The sequence below is a fragment of the Gymnoscopelus microlampas genome (assembly GCF_963454915.1).
Source record: "Gymnoscopelus microlampas genome assembly, chromosome: 18".
Taxonomy (NCBI): Eukaryota; Metazoa; Chordata; class Actinopteri; order Myctophiformes; family Myctophidae; genus Gymnoscopelus; species Gymnoscopelus microlampas.
In genome coordinates, this window is record NC_139955.1 from 25530529 (window position 1) to 25550528 (window position 20000).

Sequence of the window (20000 nt, forward strand, 5' to 3'; positions counted from 1 at the left end):
AACCCTGTGTGTTGCTGTAACGCAATCCTCCCATGGAGAATGTTCTGGTTTCAACCCTGCCCTGTGGAGTGTGGTCCCAGTGCCAGGTACACAGACATAGCCCCAAGCCTCCAGGGCTCGCCCTTGAAGTCGGGATATACACTAACTATATTATAGTTACTCAATATAATGTTATATAGAGGGAACATGGGCCTGGTTTTCAGTTATCTCAGTTTACGCCAAATGATACAAAAGAGTAGTGTTTTCTTTATTCCCATAGGAGGATGCTTTCAGCCATGTCAGCGCTCAATCAAAACAACAAGACCCTTTTATGTCTGGCAACCATCGCTGACATGTGGCTAGAAACAAAAGGAAACACTTTGGAACAGTTCGGATTGAATTTTGCCAAGAAGATTTTTTTTTACCAGTTTATCCCTTTCCGAAGAGTTTCTTTTTTTCTTTTTACACACAAGAAGAGCACATCCTTCCTCTTGGGGCTGTTTACATGCGGAGGCGATGAGGTCGAGTTGATTTCTGGGTGTTTTGATGCTAATGGCGGGATGTTTGGCGGGAGGAGTCGATGACTTGATGAGCTCCAAATGTTCAGGCATCACAGAGAGACGCTTATAACCCCTGACAGGTGATGATGCTCCGCGGTCGGGTAGATCCAAAGAGGTTTGGCCATTTGGAAGCCGATGGGCTTGCTCTGACTGAGGGATTTAAAGGTGTGTACATGAGTGCGTGGGTGTTGCCTGGTTTACAGACTAGCATGTTTTGAGAAGCTTCTCCAATATAGCCGACAGCTTGCAGTCCATAATGTCGGTGTTTGTGCTGCTTGTCGGAGCAATCCCTTCTCTTGAAACAAGAATTTTGGTTTCGTGTTTGCTTATGATGTTTGATGATGTTTGGCAACCCCCACCCCCCGGGAAGCAGACTGGTCGCCCCAACTGCCGCTGTCCAATTTAAATGATTTAACATTTAGTTATGTAACTCAATTGTTGAACGATACACAACTGACCAAGTGGCACATGAAAAGCCCCTCTCTTCCAGACCTCACTGTAATGGAGGTCTGGCTTGCTTGGCGAGATGGGGAGAGCATGTTGATGTTTACGTCGAGCTAAAGCTGCGGTTGCGTCAGAGGAGGTAGCTGTCGACTGCTTTAGTGTCCCAACATGTTTGCTTAAAGTCCCGCCGAGAAAGTGTCGAGGGTATAAACGCTTTGGCGGGGTGTTTAAGCGCTCTACTTAAACGCCCCCCCCAAGGGCTCTCTGTGATGGAAGGATGAAAGCGGGAGGAAAATGGGCGATAGACCTAGCAAAATAGAGCTAATCGGGGTTAACAGGCTGCTGTTATTTTGACCTGAGGCATAACAGAGATAAGAGACCCGAAAGCAGATGAGGCCGGAGGAAGAGAAGGAGGGACAACAATCGACTTTATAATTAATCTCAGTTATTTTCAGAGTGAACTGTGTGTGTGTGTGTGTGTGTGTGTGTGTGTGTGTGTGTGTGCGTGCGTGCGTGCGTGCGTGCGTGCGTGCGTGCGTGCGTGCGTGCGTGCGTGTGTGTGCGTGCGTGCGCGCGTTCCTGTTTGTGTGTGTCTTCAGAGCGAACTCTGTGAGTGTGTGTTCAGAGTGAACTCTGTATGTGTGATCAGAGTGAACTGTGTGTGTGTGTGCGTGTGTGTGTGTGTGTGTGTGTGTGTGTGTGTGTGTGTGTGTGTGTGTGCGTGTGTGTGTGTGTGTGTGTGTGTGTGTGTGTGTGTGTGTGTGTGTGTGTGTGTGTGCGTGTGCTGCATTTATATAGCACGTTTATCCAAAGCGCTTTACAATGCGCCTTATACTTACCCATTCATGCACACACACCGATGACGAAGGCAACCATGCAAGGCACCAACATGCTCATCGGGAACAATTAGAGGTTGAGTGTCTTACTCAAGGATACTTCGACACTAACCCAGGAGGAGCTGGGGATGAAACGGGGGGCTTTCAATTCCCAAGCGGCCACTCAGGATTAAGATTAGGCATATATAAGGTTAGGGTAAGGATTAAAGTAAGGTATATGTTAGGTCAAGGTTAAGGTTAGGGTTAGATTGCTTATGTTTAAGGTAAGAAGGTGGAATTAACGTTAATTAGAAGTTTGCAATCAGTGTACAGTAGAATAGATACATGTATGTGTTAAACAGGGGAAGAGAAAAGAGAAAGAGAGAGAGAGAGAGAGAGAGAGAGAGAGAGAGAGAGAGAGAGAGAGAATGCAGCTGACAGGGTCACACATTGTGCAATACATATTTCATACCTGTTGAACAGCAGCATGTTTGGTCCATAATTACAGGCATGAATCACAGCCTGCCGTCTGGCTGTCAGAGAGAGTGGTGCAGGAGACAGGAGGAGAAGGGCGGGAACCAGATATAGATGAGACAGACCAGAGAGGATGGAAAAGAATGAATGAGCGCAGAGAACTGCTAATGGCACCATGCGTCACGACTTTCAGTCGCAAATTAGTCATTTTCGGCAAGTGACGTGGCGGCGGTAAAATGAGGCTTGAAGGTAGGGCAACAGATAAGGGACAAGTTCTGATATTTACATACCTGTCCATATCTTAACAGCAATGGGCCTCATTCACTACGATGTTTGTAAAAAGTAGACTGCCCTAGCGTCATGTCATATCATGTCTTGACGGGCTGGTTCAAAATCTGCGGAGAAAAAGTCTGCCGGATCCTATTGGTTCACCGATCTGTCTGTCACGACAGGAAGTGATGCCCACAACGCCCTAGGCAACTTGTGGATATAGAGTCTGGAACTACACCTCCCGAAATCTGGGAGAGGAAGCTGTCATCTGTTATTTCCGTTTACAAAAATATATCTTAAAATATCTTTACATACATTTTTCACTTTCCATTTCTGCTAGCAAGCTATACAGGCTTAGATGATTTTGATTTATATTCGGATACATTTGCACGTCTGTAAAGATGAAACGGAAGTGGGGATGAGGCTTCACATCCGCTTTATCGCTTGATCATTTTTAGAGCTTCCGTGCTTCAGACAGCATGACCGGAAACATTTGAAAATTGTGGGAGGCAACAGTCTGGCCACGCGAGACTACCCTGAGCATGACACTTAACTCCTAACTGCTCTCCCCCTGCACTCAAGTCTGACCACATGGCAGCAATCATGCTGGGTGAAGCTGAAAAGTGAATTTCCCCCACGGGGTCTAATTATATTATTATTATTATTATTATTATTATTATTATTATTATTATTATTACTATTTTTATTATTATTGAATGTTAGTGGTGGGGCAAATGTAGCTGTTCAAACACGTTTTCACATTAAAATGATCTGTTGCCATGTGTCTATAGACCTTGAACACCTATACGTTGTTATATCTTTCAATCCGGGAAAACCATTGTGTAGCATTAGCTCTTGCTATACAGTATAGCAACATATATTTTTTTTTCTTTCTTTCTTTTTTACAGAAAACTGAAGTCAGGATTTAGAAGGCGTTGTTAGAATTCAGGTCTCAGGTCTAAATGGGTTAAAGGAGACATCCGGACATTTTAAGTGTTATCTTTGATGTGTCGCTAATTACTCACCAACATTGAAAGGGTTGTTGAGTTATTCCCAGAGAGTCCCCTTCGTCCCGTCAAACGACCCCCTCAGTTGGCATAATGGGAGCCTGTGGAAAGCTGAAATTCGCCTATTTTAACAAATGCAAAGTCTGTTGTTTTTCTCCTAGTACTCATTGTGGAGTCCCATGATACCCTAACAGGCGCTGAAAGTCCCGACGAGCTAACCGCTAATGCAGGACGAGCTAACTTTGGTTGCTTGTTTCTCTGCCTGGCAACACCGAGTTGCCAGGTTCTGGAAGAAACAAGCAACCAACGTTAGCTCGTAGCAGGGTGGCAACAAAGAAGTTTGTGTAAGTTACAAGCTTTTAAAGAGCAAAAGAGAGTGAGGGGGGGGGGGGGGGGTTCGAAAGGCACACAAAAAGGGAGAAAGATGGACGATGATGGAGGGAGAGACATGAGTTCTAGAGGGTTTTCAACACAGCATGGCACTTCTGCAATTCTATGAACCAGAGAAAGTGGATAGAGTTCTTGCTGAAAACTACCTTTCAACTCCCAATTTTCTCAGTTTGAATCCAGAGGAGAAAGCCTCAAAAAGATTACCACTGTTATCTCCCATCACACCTTCAGTCAGACAGGCACACACGTGCACTTATATACAAACAAACACACGCACACGCACACGCTCACGCACACACACACACACACACACACACACACACACACACACACACACACACACACACACACACACACACACACACACACACACGTGGGCACACACAATATGTCCTGTATACGCACAGTATACACTGAAAGCATGTCAAATGCACTACACATATGTAATTGTATACATATGAGTACAAATACTCACGCAGTAACATAAAACATCTACACATGCACTCAAAAAATCTAAATAAAGACTCAAAGGCATGCATTCATTGTCCCACACACACAAACAATTGACAAAAACACACATTAATGTTTACTATTGTAAAGCAGGAATGAGAATGTGTGTGTGACAGAGAGCAGAGTATCTGTGAGAGCTTATTTGTGTGCCTATAAAAGAGAAAGAAAGAAAGAAAGAAAGAAAGAAAGAAAGAAAGAAAGAAAGAAAGAAAAAGAAACGAAGGAAGGAAGGAAGAAAGAAAGAAAGAAAGAAAGAAAGAAAGAAAGAAAGAAAGAAAGAAAGAATAGAGAGAAAGAAAGGAAGATTGGAAGAAAAGGACAGTGACAAATTATGCACACACATTGTTTGCATGACAGAGCCATTTGTCTGGCTGTCCGAGACTATTAATGGAGGTTTTATTTGACGGCAGAGTAAACCTACGACAATCAGAAACCGCTAAAATTAGATGGGAAACGGAAAAAGCTTTATTGGCAGTGTCAGGTGATTCTGATATGCCAATATGTAAACGGACAAGGCCATCGCCATAGAGACGAAGAAATAAACCGGAATATTGTAAAAGAAAACCCTATAAACAGTGTGACTGACGGCGTGCTGATTAGCAAAAGGTTGGGAACTGTGTATACCATAGGTGTATAGGTGTGTGTGTGCGGCTCCCAGCATAACATCCTCTCACCATCACATTTATTAAAGATACAGCATCCAAGTTAAATCATCACACAGTGTCTGAGGAAAATAATTCCAGAGACACATTTCCCCCACACTGTTATGATTATGGATACCTCTGGAGTGTGTTAACTACTATTTGGACGCCCAAGAGATGCATCTCATCAAAGAAACATCTCGCACTGTCCGCTGGTTTTAATCAAACTCAAAATCAAACTGGTCCTCTCTTCCGCAGTCCGTCCAAGCCAGCTGGTCCTGTTGCTGGCTGTTGGCATGGCGTCCGCACACTTCCTGGATCCCTCCCACAACCTGGCCAATGAGAGGACGTCCATAGAGAGGACATACGAGCTGACCAAATACCTGGAGCACCAGCTCAAAGAAATCAAAGACACATATGTGAGTGTTTTTATGACGCCATGTGAACTGACCGCATTCACACGGCGGCCATTTTGCTCTTGCGTCATACTCAGGTATGACGTAAATGCAAAATGGCTGCTGTGTGCACATGGTCAATGGCACAAATGACACAATTCTATTTGAATATACACACTAGACATTTGTTCAAAGCTATCAAGAGACTAAAAAACATCTATTCATCTCTATCTAGCTGACCTACCTGGGTCCCCCATTCAACGAGAAGGACTTCTCCCCTCCACGGCCCAACAGCACGGCCCTCTCCCTGCCCAGCGCCGCCACTCGTTTGGAGCTTTGGCGCGGCCTAGAGAACCGGGCCAGGCTAGCCCAGAACCAACGGGCCTACTCTATCTTGCTGGGGGCTGTGAGGGAACTGGCCCGCTCCACACTGTGCCCTTACCTGCAGACGTCCCTGCTGCATTTCTGCACTGGTCTGGATGGGCTGTTGGGGTCTATATCTGGGCTGATGACCACCCTAGGTTACGCGCTCCCTCCTCCTTCTGCCAGTGCTGTGGGCAATGGGAGTGGTGAGCTGCAGTATCTGCGGAAAGAGGCAGGGGGCGACGGTGGGCGCAGCAGACCGGCTCCACTGATGAGCCAGAGCCTGTACAAGGCCAGGGACGGAACGAGGTCCGAGTCTGGCCACCGACACCGCGCCGGCCAACGGAGAGGTGGGGCCAGGGTGGTCAGAGGAGAGCGGGAGGACAACAACAAAAGGGAGACGACGGGGAAAAAGAGAGGGAAAGAAGGCAGGAGAGCAGAGGTGACCAGAGGTGGATCCAGGAACGGGGGGTCAAGGGAGAAGGGCAAAGGAGAGAGAGGAAAGAGGGGGAGGAGAGGAGAGCCTGAGAGCTGGGAATGGGCCTTCAGCGACGAGGAGAGAGTAGGGGAGGAAGAAGAGGAAGATGAGTTGGAGAGAGAGGGAGGGACGGAGAGATGGGGGAGGAGGAGGAGGCTGTTGAGTATCACAGAGGAGGAGCCAGGGCAGCCTGGACCTCTGATCCAAGTGTCCCACATGGGGAGCGGGAGCACCAGCTCCCCATATCAGCAAAGCCCCCAAACCAACAGCAACAGCAACAACAACAACCACAATGACGACCAGTACAGTTACAACCTCAACTACCACCTCCAGCTTCAGGACACCGACGCGACGGAGGAGCGCATCAGTGGAGAGAAGGGGTACGCGGTCCAAGACCCCGGGTCCACGCTCACCGCCTCCTCTCCATCCTTGGCCTCCATCCACCTGCAGCGCCGGCCGCCTCGCTCACTGTTCTCCCCAACCCTGCACCCTCCCCTCTCCACGCTCTCTCTATTCTATCAGTTTGGGACCGGGGAGGAGCACACCCTCCTCCCACAGCCTGTGCCACTCTCCTTGCGCAGGGGACCCGCCCTTCTCACGCCTCCCCTCTCCCCTCTCCTCTCTTCTCTCTCCTCCTCTCCATCCTCATCTTCCTCGTCTGCGCTCCTGTCGGTGCGGCCTGCGCTGAACGACTTCTCGAGGAAGGTGGAGGGCTTTTGGGTGTTGAGAGAGCTCCAGAGCTGGCTGTGGCGATCGGCCAAGGACTTTAACCGTCTCAAGAGGAGGCTTAGAGGATGAAGAAGTGTCTATTATACCTGCACAGAGACTGACCGGACTAAATCTGTGTGTGATATATAAACGTACGGCACCTGATTGAGAGTGCATTTTTACAGATGTTTAACTCACTCGCTATACGTGCACATACACACAAACAGACCTGCAAATGAGCATGCATACTCATGCGCGCGCACACCCACCCACACACACCCACACACACACACGCACACACACACACACACACACACACACACACACACACACACACACACACACACACACACACACACACACACACACACACACACATACATACACGTGCGCACACACGCACACGCCACACGAGCGCACGCCACACAAGCGCACGCGCACACACACACACACACACACACACACACACACACACACACACACACACACACACACACACACACACACACACACACACACACACACACACACACACACACACACACACTCATGAACACACGCCAGAGAGACATAAACACATTCATTCATGTGCGTTCATTCATACCATACCACTGTGTGGGGAAATAAGTGAATGAAGGACTATTTGGCAAGTCACCAGCAGCGCTAATGGAATATAACACACAAAGCCTGCACATTACCAGCACTGTCACTCGCCTAATGCACATAGCAGCTCATTGAGCAAAAGCCACTGAGGCTGGGCTGAGTTACCGGACTTCACGGCTCATAGATCAACAGAAATACCACTGTAGGTGGCTAGACACACATACTCACGCACACAAACACACACACACAGGGTGACAGGCAGTTGGACAGACAGTACAACTATTGAGCGAAAGGCTGATTCAGTGACCCTTAGACGCGTGAATCAGCAAACATTCATTTTCTCTGAGGGAAGAGGGGAAAGTTATGAATGGGGGAAAGACAAAGGGAGGGTGAGAAAGCAATAGAAATGGCCAAGGGGATGCAGAAGATGCAGAAAGGAGAGGAAAAGGGGAGGAGGCGTGACTCAGCGGATGAGGGGTGGAAAGACGGGGTAAATGAGGGGTTTGCTGAGCAATCAGAAATCTGCCAGACAGTTACAGTAACTCAACAACAGCTCCACACATACAGTACACACACAACACATGGACACGCACATGCACGTACGCGCACGCACACACGCACACACGCGCACACACACACACACACACACACACACACACACACACACACACACACACACACACACACACACACACACACACACACACACACATTTACCATAGTACACAGTGGTGCCTTAAACTGTCACCAATTTCTATGCTGCTTCTGGTTCAAAACGTATTTTGTACCAAATGTATTATTTAGTTTGTTGTTTTTCCATTCAGGGTGGTTAATAAAAGAAAAAAAAAACGACTGTATGGTTAAGGTTAGACATCCTACAGAAAGTACTATATCCACAATTTTTGGATATAGTACTAACAGAATGGCAGCTGATCTCCCATGTGCATCGTGGAGCAAGTTTAATTTAGTAGCAGTTATGTTCAAAGTGCATTCTCAAAGACCAAAATTCATTATTATTAAGGCACATAAACAACTCAGTTGCATTTGTAATTATAAACCCATTGCAAATTCACCTCTGTGCCGCGGCCTGCCTGCATAAAGGTTATGGACCATATCGCTATAATATTTATTGATCAAGATGTTTATTTATTTCTTTCCGTTGTGAAAACGCTGTACCATAACACAAGAGGAGAATAAAAAAATACAAGCTTTTGTACTGAGCATGGTGTTATTGGTCATTCGGGGAGAAGTGGGGAGGAGAGGAGAGAGACTGTATTTGGGATGATTGTTTGCGATGGTTTAGTTTTATAGGGATGGTTTTGGGTGAGCGGCACAAGGGGAGAAGAATTTGGGGTCGGGGCATTTCTTGAAACAAAGGCCGACTCACATTCATCACCGAAAGAGAGACAGAGGCGGGGCAGTTTTTATTTGTCTGTCTTGACGAAAATTTATGATCATTCTCTTTTTTTCTTTCATCTTTCTCTCCCTCGCGCCCACCGCCCCAGCATCATATCCCTCCACCCTCTCTCTCTTTCTTTCTCCCACACCCTGCCGTTGTATTTCCCCATCCCACTATCTCACGAAGCTCCTCTTCCCAAAAACATCTCTCTGAGCTGCATGTGACAGAGAGGGATTTGCGCTGGCATGGACAGACACAGGTACAAACACAGCCGCATCCACACCCCTCATAATCCCACCAATGGACTCATACTTTTGTGTCAAACTCGTCTCAGTAAGCCCCTGTGTCTCTCTCATCTCTCTCTCTCTCTCTCCCTCGCTCTCTCTTTCTCTGTCCTTCTTTTGGTGACTGTTGTTGTGTCTTCCTCTTTTATTACATCCTATGTCATCCATTTGTATCCTTTCTTTATCTTCTGTTTTCTTTGGCCGTCCAATCTTTTGCATGGCTCTTGTTTCTGTCTGACTCTTTTCGTTTTAAGACCATTTATTTACTATAGGTTTATTTGCCTGTGTTCTTTACTCATAATGTTGTACATTTAAAGTCTATAGTTCACCTCTGTATGAGATAACATCATCTATATTGTGTTTTTTATATACTTTCTTACCTTTTCACTGTTCTCCTGCCTTAAACATGTATTGAGTCTCCCTCTTCTTTTTGAACTCTCTTTATTTCTCCCATTCTTTAGCTTTGTCTCTCTCTCCCATGCTTTGTGGTTCACTCTCCTTGCCTCAGGACAGATATTAAGGGATCAATGAGGATCTCCCTTCCATCACCTCCGAGGTACACACCTGCACACAGCCACACACACACACACACACACAGCCACACACACACACACACACACACACACACACACACACACACACACACACACACACACACACACACACACACACACACACACACACACACACACACACACGCACACACACACCCACTGTGCACATGCACATGCACACACACACACACACACACACACACACACACACACACACACTAGAGACCATTTTGTGATGGAATCACACCAGCTGTGACACCAAATCGGTGACTATGGTGCAATGGAACACATGACATGAGAGTGAGTTTGGTGAAAGAGGTGAACTGTGCCAGACTCATTCAATATGCCAAGCCATCCTCTCATGGTTAACTTTTAACCCATGTTAGAATGTGAATATACTTCACATTCGTTTTCTGGAGCAGCTGCCGTGTTAAGTAAGTGGGCCCCAGCCCACAGCTTGAGAAACAGTGTCCTAAAATATCCACATAAGACCCTTAATTCCAATTCCAGGGAGTGGGTCGAGTTTATGAGCTTCAAGCAGAATTACTTGTCAACCAATAGGTGTCCTACCTGACATCAGGGTGTACATTTCTCAATGGAAGAATATGGAGACTACCTCCAAAATAAGTTCTGGATTGCAGCCTTAACCACATGAACCCTAGCGTCCCAATAGCCTCTATGCACAGCAGCCATATTGGACAGAAATTGGGCCCCTTCCTTGCTTCCTTCACAGGTGTTACCAATGACACTAATGAAGGCTCTGTTCCATTTAGTGTAGCACAGTGGTTCTCAAACTTTTTAATTTCAAGGACCCTCTGAGAGTGTACAAATGGAACCAAATGGACCCGGGAGGGTCCATTTGGTTCCATTTGTACACTCTTGAGACCCACTAGTATTTCTAGTGAGCCAACATGCACAATATCAGCACCCTGACTCTGTTTGACCAGAATGGAACAGAGCCTTCATTAGTATCATTGGTAACACCTGTGAAGGAAGTCAGAAGAGGCCCAATTTTTCTCCAAAATGGCTGCTGTGCATAGAGCCTATTCCGGCCATGCCATAATAGAAGCACATTTAGCAAAAATAAGGTGAACATTTAACAAAAATGGCAGATCTATAAGCTCACAATGCATCACGTTGCGAGATTGTAAATCAGCACAGAGATTTGGTGTGGAGGGGGAAAAGGGAGGGGACCAAGTACAGACCCCTGGGGGACCCCGGTCAATGAAGTTATATATGGTTTAAGTATTTAATCAGCACCACAGTTACTGAGAAATTTCCACAGAGGCTTGTTGTTGGAGGAATGTTAATGGACATTATCGGTTTTACTTACAGTGCACTTGCTGGGACCGGGTGCAGTACGTTTGTTTCAATACTAAACCCGAACCAAACCCGCACCCTAACCCTAACCGCACGCGGATGCCACATAGTCGGAGAAAAGGTCTGTCGGATTATCGCATGCCTCCTGCTGGGACCACACCCATCTTCGAACTCAGCATTCATTGTGATCTCAACTACACTTGTAAAGTTTAAACTGCATTTTGCTATACATTGACAGAATCCATCCACAGACATACAGTAAAAACACACATACTCACAACAAGGTGAAAACAATTACCAGCCATGCTGTCACTGCTGGTCAGATCCCATTTACACCTGGCATAAAAATGAGTCACTTCACCTCTGGATCACAAAAAAAGAAAACATTATCATGGAGTAAAATGCACTCAAAATGCATAGGGGATAGAATGAAATCTGATTGAACACACCACTGATTGAAATCACCTCAACTTGAGATGCACTGAGTGCAGAAATATGCATTTTGTGTGGGGAAAAGATTTTCTGTTTTTTATTATGGTGGCGATGCATTTCAATGCCAGGTGTAAATGGGGTCCGGTTAAATAATGTGTATATATGAGATACATGGTAACCACATGCCATAGTATCCCTATTCTGGGGAAAACATTTGGCAAAAATCTCAGATTTAAAAACTCACAACATGTCGTGTTGCGACGTGCTGTATTTTCTGCAGATATTTAGTGTAGAGGGGGGAAAAGGAAGGGCTCCAGTATAGACCCTTAATACCAGGTGTAGCCATCTACAAACAGACGCATGTCAAGACATAAACAACCTAACATGCACCCACACACAGACATACCAAAAGGCCCACATGCAAGTGCACACACGTGCATGTGTGCGCACAGAAACACAAGCAGACACATCCGGACACAAAATCACACCTCAAAGACAGCATTGCGTAATCAGGAAATGACTGATGCAAGACTTGGCTGTGTCAGTAGCCCACTGACACATAGTTTCAATGACACTCATGACTAAGACAGAGGCAGGGGGCGAAAGGGTTTACCCTGACACAACATACACACAGCACACCAGCCGCACATGTGCGTGCACAGACACGCACACATCCAGAACCTTGTGTGTTTTTTACATTCAGTCAAAGACATCAGAGGAGCGACCAGTAGTCAACAAAGGCAGCTTTGTGTGGAGTGTGTGCGCGTGTCAGTGTCTGCGCATGTGCATTGTGTGTGCATGACTTCACGTATATGTGTGTGCAAGAAAGCATCTCTCAGAGTTGCGTGCATTGTTTGCTCCTGTGTGTGGGCTGCAGGCACAGCACGTGTGTGAGTCATTAGCTGCGTGTGCATGTCAGAATTTGGTTGGAATGAGACTCGTTGTGCGTAGCTATCTTACGCCCATCACTCACTGTTGTCTTTTCCACCCCCTCTTTCCCTTTCATCGCCAGTGAAGTAGACAAATTACTGTAAGTGATACATTACATTACAGGCTAGCTAAACTCATATCTATAGCTGATTCAGTGGGTGACTCGGCAGATATGAATAGAATGCTGTGAATGACAGGTTTTTGACATTATTGGCTTGTTCAGTCTATCAGGCTGGTGTTGATTGATTGGAAAAAAAGCCCCGTTGTGCTCTCCTAACCCACAGAGGCCCATCCATATGATTGGCAGTCTGTGATCTAATAGAAGAGTTATGGCCTACAGAGGAGTTGACATACGGGGCCCTCTTGTTAAAGAACTTTTATTTGCACTCTGAGAGAGAGTCCTGTTTAGCAGCTTCTCCCTGCATTTCTACCCCCGCCCCCTCCTCTTCCCCTCTGTCTTTCTTGCTTCGCATCTTAAGATGCACAGATGCGCTTGACTAGCCATTCGCAGACCTCCTCCGCTGTCTCTCTCTTTCTCTCTGTTCTCGTCACAGTTTCCCAATCTTTTTTCCATATGTCCCTCTGCCTTTTATTTGTTCTGTCCATCCGTGCGCCTTTCTCTCTCTGTGTGTGTGTGTGTGTGTGTGTGTGTGTGTGTGTGTGTGTGTGCGTGTGTGTGTGTGTGTGTGCGTGTGTGCGTGCATGCGCGCGCATGCATGCGCGCGCGTGTGTGTGTGTGTGTGTGTGTGTGTGTCTCTCTCTGTCTGACTGCACGACAAGCCATTTTGTGTCATTTTGTGCTTCATCCTCCTCACCCTTTTTTTATGTTACAATCAGACCCTTTCACACTTTCCTCAAATTCCCTCGGCCGCCCCCGCATTCTCTCTCTCTTCTTTCTGTCCGTCTCTTTCTCCCTCTCCTCTTCCCTTGCTGTCTCTCTGTTCTGCTCACCTGCAGCACATAAAAATTCCTCTTTTCTTTCTCCAGAGAATTGTTGAGTCGCCCAGGGATTTACTGCATTCCTCCTTGCTTTTTTCTGCCTCTCTCTTTCTGTCTGTTTCTCCCTCTCTCTTTTTACTCCCTCCCTTCCTCTCTCTCTCTCTCTCTCTCTCTCTCCCTCCCTCTCTCTCTCTCTCTCTCTCTCTCTCTCTCTCTCTCTCTCTCTCTCTCACTCTCACTTTGTTTTGGCAGCACTACATAAGCAGTTGATTTGATTTGTCACACTCCGTCGTACGACAAAGTATAAATCAGCCCTTTATATCCTCCCCACTGTCTTTTTAACACGTTTGCATCCCTGTTTGTCTTTCTCCTTCTGCTCTCTGTTCCTCTGCTTTCTCCCCCTCCTCCCCCAAGCCTGCCAACATTTTTGTCTACGCACCCTTCTCACCCTTTGCTTTCACCCCATAGCACCTAAGCATTATACCTGCCCTACCTCATCTCCACCTCATGCTCGTCCGCTGGCATGCAATGGAACGTTCCACCCCCACTCACGTTAAGCTGGAGGGCGCTGGGTTGGGCTGAACCTTTTCACCACCATTTTGTGGGGGTGGTGTGGGGGGGGCCCCGGGGCCGGGATGAGGTTGATTTATGATTTAATCAATTGCTGGTTAAGCCGCAAAGGTGTGAGGTGTCTTTCATCGCGCCGTCAATGCTTGTTGACTTAGTTCCTTAGGAAAACATGAGCCGTTGTTGTTCGCCGTGTTACTCGGCTTCTCGACATGTTTTCCAAAAGTCATTAGGAAGAAAATAGGGTTTGGTGTTGATTCATACGATTTGAAGGGTTTGAATTGCTGTGTGAGTGTGTGTGTGTGTGTGTGTGTGTGTGTGTGTGTGTGTGTGTGTGTGTGTGTGTGCGCGCGCGCGTGCGTGCGTGCGTGTGTGTGTGTGTGATTCTTTCAGATTATTTGTATGGGACTTGTGTTTTTTGGTGTTTATGTGTCTGCTGTTGTGTTTATACCAAGGTTTTCTCTCACTCTTCTCTACATTCTCTGCCTATATTTCTATCTCTTTCTAGGACTATCTCTCTCTCTCTATGAGAGAGAGAGAATGAGAGGAAGAGAGAGAGAGAGAGAGAGAGAGAGAGAGAGAGAGGTTCTGATGGAGGGCCAGAGAAAGAAAAAGAGATGGGAGGAGAAAGAGAGAGAGAGAAAGAGGGAGAGAGAGAGAGAGAGAGCAGAGCCAGATGACAGACAGATGATGTTTGATGGCTTCTAATAAGCCTGACATCTGACAAGCACGCTGGCAAACGAACAAATACAGAACAGGGAGGGGTAAGGACAACAGCCAAATACAGGGTACGTCTGAACACCTTTGTTCACTGCGCCAAGCTGTCCTGGGGTGATTCCAACTAGCCAGGAACTCCAATTTGCCTGTTTGTTTTGCTCATTTTATGACAATCATATTTCTTTCCATCGCTCATAAAGTTCCCTTGCTGATTAATGTTTGCAGTTGAAGTGTGTTTAAGCGTGAGGTTTTCTTTTTCTTCTCCTGAAGGCCTTGTGAAGGAGTCAATGAGGCGTTTTACGTGTTGGTGTGTCGTGGTCTGTGTTACACGTTGACGTGTCACGGTTTGTTAAAGTCTAAAACGCCTGCTTTGGACCAGCTGTCCACCCACGCCGGAGGAGCCTCTCTCACTCTTTTTCTCTCAGTCTCTCTCTCCCTCTCTTTCAGTTTATTTCTCTTACCTCCTCACTCTCTCACTTTATCTCTTTATCTTTCTTTCAGTGTCTTTCTGCCTCTTTATCTCTCTCTCCGTCAGCCCATCTCTCCCTGTATGCTGAAGGTGGGAGAACAGTGTGAAAGTAAATAGAAAGCTTTTAGTGCGTCTGTAGGACACATAAAGACAGGAGATCACAGAAGGGCCAAAGACTTCCTTACCAGCGCCCCATTTGCAGCAATAGGTGTGCATGCACATACACACAGACACACACGCATGCACGCACGCACGCTCACTCACTCACAGAGACATGCTTATATAATTCAATGTTCTTACAAGTTTCAAACGTATACTATAACATCTCTCACTCACACAAACAACACACACACACACACACACATGCGCACGCACACGCACACACACAGCTTTCTCTTTCATTTTCTGAAATGTTCATGAATGCTTGATATTTCCCTCTCTCACACAGAACACTATTTCAGGCGCCAACAAAGCGAAGAACCAAATGCTTTCCCAAATTCCCATTCCAATACTGGAAAGTACATAGGGCATATCCTCTTAAAACCCCATGGTGATACGATGCTGGGTCTTCATTCCGTCGCGCTGTCTGCGTTTTCTTTAATTCCCTTTTGGTTTTAGCCATTTAGAACACATTTAGACAGGACAGGACCAAAACAAACTGAAGCAGGCATGATTGTGTCTGTCTGGAAGCAGAGAGAGAGAGAGAGAGGGAGAGAGGGGGGGGGTGTTAAAGAGAGAGAGTTAGACTTAAAGTGAGTGAGAGAGAGAGAGAGAGAGAGAGGCCCACTCTGGACTCAACCTCCTTTCTTCCTGAGCAGACATCTGAATGAGGCTGACTGGTTTTGATCCACATCCTACTCCTGACAGCAAAGTGACATTTGGCAGAGGCAGGGACTCGAACCCTTCGAGGCAACCCTAGACCTGCATTACTGCTAAAGCAATATATTAAGCAATAGGCATGTCCTACTTGAGATTGAGCAACGACCTCCATAAATTAACAAGTGTGACTCCAGGTTTTCTCTCTATGCTGACATTCTGAATTGGAACATTCTTACATCTCGGATGTTAAATAATCTCACATCTGTCCTCCAACTTCAGTATTACCGCTAGGAGCAAAGACATTTAAAGAGAACCAGAACGACTTGTTTTGAATAAATCTGTGCTTTCATGTTCGGTTTGCTTTGGCAGAGAAGAAAAAAGATTAGATGCGCTGGTCAGTTTAGCCTTGAGTCCACAGGCCTTGAGACAATTCTGTGTGACAGTCAAAAGATAATTCCACGACAAAGAGTTTGGTGGGAGCTGAAATAACGAGTGACTAGAATTTGATTTTGCACAACATGTCCCGGCTTGATTGACACATTCTACAATCAAATCAAAGTGCTGACAGCTGGGACTGATTTCCCACAACTGTTGTGGTTTAGAGAACAGAGAACTATACGAACGAAGAAGGAAAATATAGAGAAAGACAGTAAAATAGAGACAGAGCTTAAAAAAAGGCAAGCATGGGACATTTTCCTTCCCGGCGTTGTCAAAAGTTTATTAGTTGGAGCACAGATGCAATTTATATCCATTTGGCTATAGCTGATATTTTATTGACTATAGGTTTACCATTGTGGCAAATTGAATCAAACCATTAGGATAGAGTTATAAATGGACAATATAAAAGTCAATTTCACTTAAATTGCTTTGGCACAACTTTGTCCCCTCAAATGAAATCTTTCTAGTTTGGGGACTTTTAGCTCCTTTGTTTTTTAATTCCCCAACCAAAGCAAGAGGCGAGGATTAGCTGAAGATGCCTCCACAATGTATCTCCACTTTCTCTCAGAAAAGCACTACTGACTCATCTCAGACTCACACATGATTCCAATAGAGGTCAGAGGTTAGAGTTCAGCCAATCACCCATTTGAACCCTGTGATTAGGTCATAGCTCCCTTGGATGCTCAGTTTGTTGTGGCCTCACCAGGCGCCTTCTGAGTCATAACATTTCTACAGAGAAATTCAAGTCAGTTGTACTTAAAAATAATAATAATAAGGGGAGAAAAAAGCATCAATTTGATAAGTAGATAAGAAGTAATCCAGGACGGACCACTGGGACTGTAAATGGAGCTGATGAGTGCAAGGAATGGGGAGAAAAGGATTAGGGGTTAGACAAATACAAGAAGGGAAAGTACATCTATCAGTAACATATTTTTGAACTGCATGGGACCTGCACCACCACCCCTCTCCCCCCATCCTTTTCTCTACAGGAGTTTTATTAAAGCATGCTTTTAAGATAATGCCTGATCTTATCGAGCATCTCACTTAGCTCCGCTCCGCCAGCACAGCGTACTCACTCGCCTGTGTCCACTATACTCCTCCCAGCCTGCCCCCCCCCCCCCTTCCATCCGTTATCACTTCTAATCTCCCTCTTCCTTTCGCTGTCTCCCGCTGAGCTCTCTCACGCCTCTGGCTCTCTCTTTTTCTGTCCCCACATTCTTTTTTTTTTTACTTTACTTTTTTCTCCCTGTCCATTTTTAGCCTTCTATCCCCCTCCACCCGTCTAACATACTTTATCTATTTCTCCTTCGACCCCCCACCCCAGCACACACATACACACTCGCATCTTCTTCTGTCTCCCTCCCTTCTTCCCTGTATGATTTACTTAGCTTGCTTCGAGGCACTCATTACCTACTTGAAGCTATAGTCCCTCAGCCTTAAAAGGTAGAAACAGAAGAAGGCCGAGTGGAGGGAGGAGGGGGGATGGGGGGCACTCGGGGCCTGAGACACCAAGACCTCCACCTGACTCCACTCTTCCACTAACACCACACCCCCCCTGCTCCATCCTTTGTTGTTCTTTTCTCTCCTATCCCTCTGTCCACAGTTTGTGTTACATCAGTGGTCTTTCCTAAACTCCTGGTCTCTCTCTTTCTCTCTCTCACTCTCTCAGTCCCTCTTTATTTCTCCCTGGCTCATCCATCATGTGCTGTCGCCGGTGGTTGCGTGGCTGTCATGTAATTATCTCATATTTATGCGAATATGCTTGTCCCATATTGGCGCTGGTCTCGGCTGTATGCACACTCAGGGTTGCGTTGCCTCCGTGCCCCCGGCTTTTAGAGCTGCATGTCATAATTCAAGCCAGAGGGAGACGTCTGATTGGCCCACAGACCCCAGCGGCACAGTGGGATTCCTTTGATGTTACATCGCTCCCAGTGATAACTGTCATTTTCAGATGGTGGGAGTCACCATGGAGAAATGATCGATGTGATAATTACTTTTGGGCACCTATTAGCCTTGCATTTTACGCAAACACATACGGAGAACAGTGCATGCACATGTAAATATGTTATTTGGCTCACTGAGTCCGTCCATTGTTACAAATCTCTTCTTAAAACACTTTTACAAAGCTGCTTTTAATGCCTAACCCTCCTAATTTTTGTTTTCTTTACCATGATTTATCTATTTATTATGTTTTACTGGCTTCTTTTATGTGCATTTAAATTCTTCTGTGAAGCACTTTGTAACACTGTTTTTGAAAAGTGCTATACAAATAAAGTTTATTATTATTATTATTATTATAATTATTATTATTATTATATTGTTATTATTATAATTAGTATTATTTTATTTGATTATTATCATTATTAGCAGTTCTGCGTGTAACACATTACAAAGTAATGCATTACTGCAATCACATAACATTTGTCTGTAATGCAGTAATGTAACACTGGTGGTGTTAGGAAGGCCAACATCTTTTATATTGTTTTATATATTGATACAGTTTTATTTTTAATCATTTTTAGCCCACTACCAGTTGGTAGTCGGCTGCAGATTGGACTGCTTGTAAGGTAATCCAACATTATTGGATATACAATTGTGCATTATTCTTATGACATTTTTCTGGGAAGTACATTACTCTGCTCTGGGCGGGATTTCACCAACTTTCCTGTTCCAATTATTCAGGCACAATCACACAGTGATGACTCCGGGATGCTGCAGAGTAACAAAAGTAATGTAACTAGTGGTGTGATTAATTACTTTCTACAGGGAGTAAATACATAAATGAATGCTTTACTTTTTAAAAGTAACAAGTAATATGGAATAAGCTCCCTCTTTCAGTTGTGGGTCCTAGTAATGTAATGTAAAACAAGTAATGTGTAATCACGTTTTTGAGTAATGACCCAACACTGGTCATTTGAAGTACGCTTGGATGCCTTACAGTGCATTGCATTACAGTGCAACTCCAGAGAGTATCTAACCTAAACGTTTTTAGTTTTTAGTCCCACTCCTCAGATTGACCAGCAACGAACTAACTAATGATTGGAAGGTGGGAAATCCAGATGGGGAAGAGATTAAGATTTCAATAGTAGGTTACCAAATGTTAGCCTGGCCTAAGAAACCTCCCCTGATTAGAAATAGAATTGCGATTTTTTTCTTCTCCAGTATGCTTATATGCCTCTTTTTTACACACTCAATACCACTGATATGTAAATGACTGGACAATGATCATTGAAGAGTAATAGACTGAATTATAGTTTTTTACATCCACACCGTCTCCTCCTATAGCTCTTTGTTGCCCCTGTGTGGTGACATGGTAGCATTGACCCCCAGAAGCAGTGAGCAATTGGACACCTGTGTGTAGTTTTGAGCTGAGAAGAATGATGTGTTATGGCCTGCTGCTAATGGAATCATGGGATTAGATATGTTTTATGTTTAAGGTATCGTGAGACTCACCAACCATCCTTGCATTAATGAAAATTAGGACCACATTTACTT

The 20000-nt window shown here is 45.4% G+C and overlaps 1 protein-coding gene across 2 annotated transcripts in view; it reads left to right on the forward strand.

The window, feature by feature from the left end:
• Positions 1–8818, forward strand: part of clcf1 (cardiotrophin-like cytokine factor 1) — a 15258-nt gene extending 6440 nt beyond the window's left edge. Inside the window, exons 1-3 of one of the 2 annotated variants that reach the window (XM_084042171.1) lie at positions 1–86; positions 5349–5509; positions 5721–8818. The exon at positions 1–86 is cut by the window's left edge and continues 22 nt beyond it. In XM_084042171.1, the coding sequence (XP_083898297.1) occupies positions 1–86; positions 5349–5509; positions 5721–7124 (1651 nt within the window). In that variant the 3' untranslated portion in view covers positions 7125–8818. The remainder of the gene's footprint in view (positions 87–5348; positions 5510–5720) is intronic. The other variant, XM_084042172.1, reaches the window with a different exon arrangement.
• The last annotated feature ends 11182 nt before the right edge of the window (positions 8819–20000 follow it).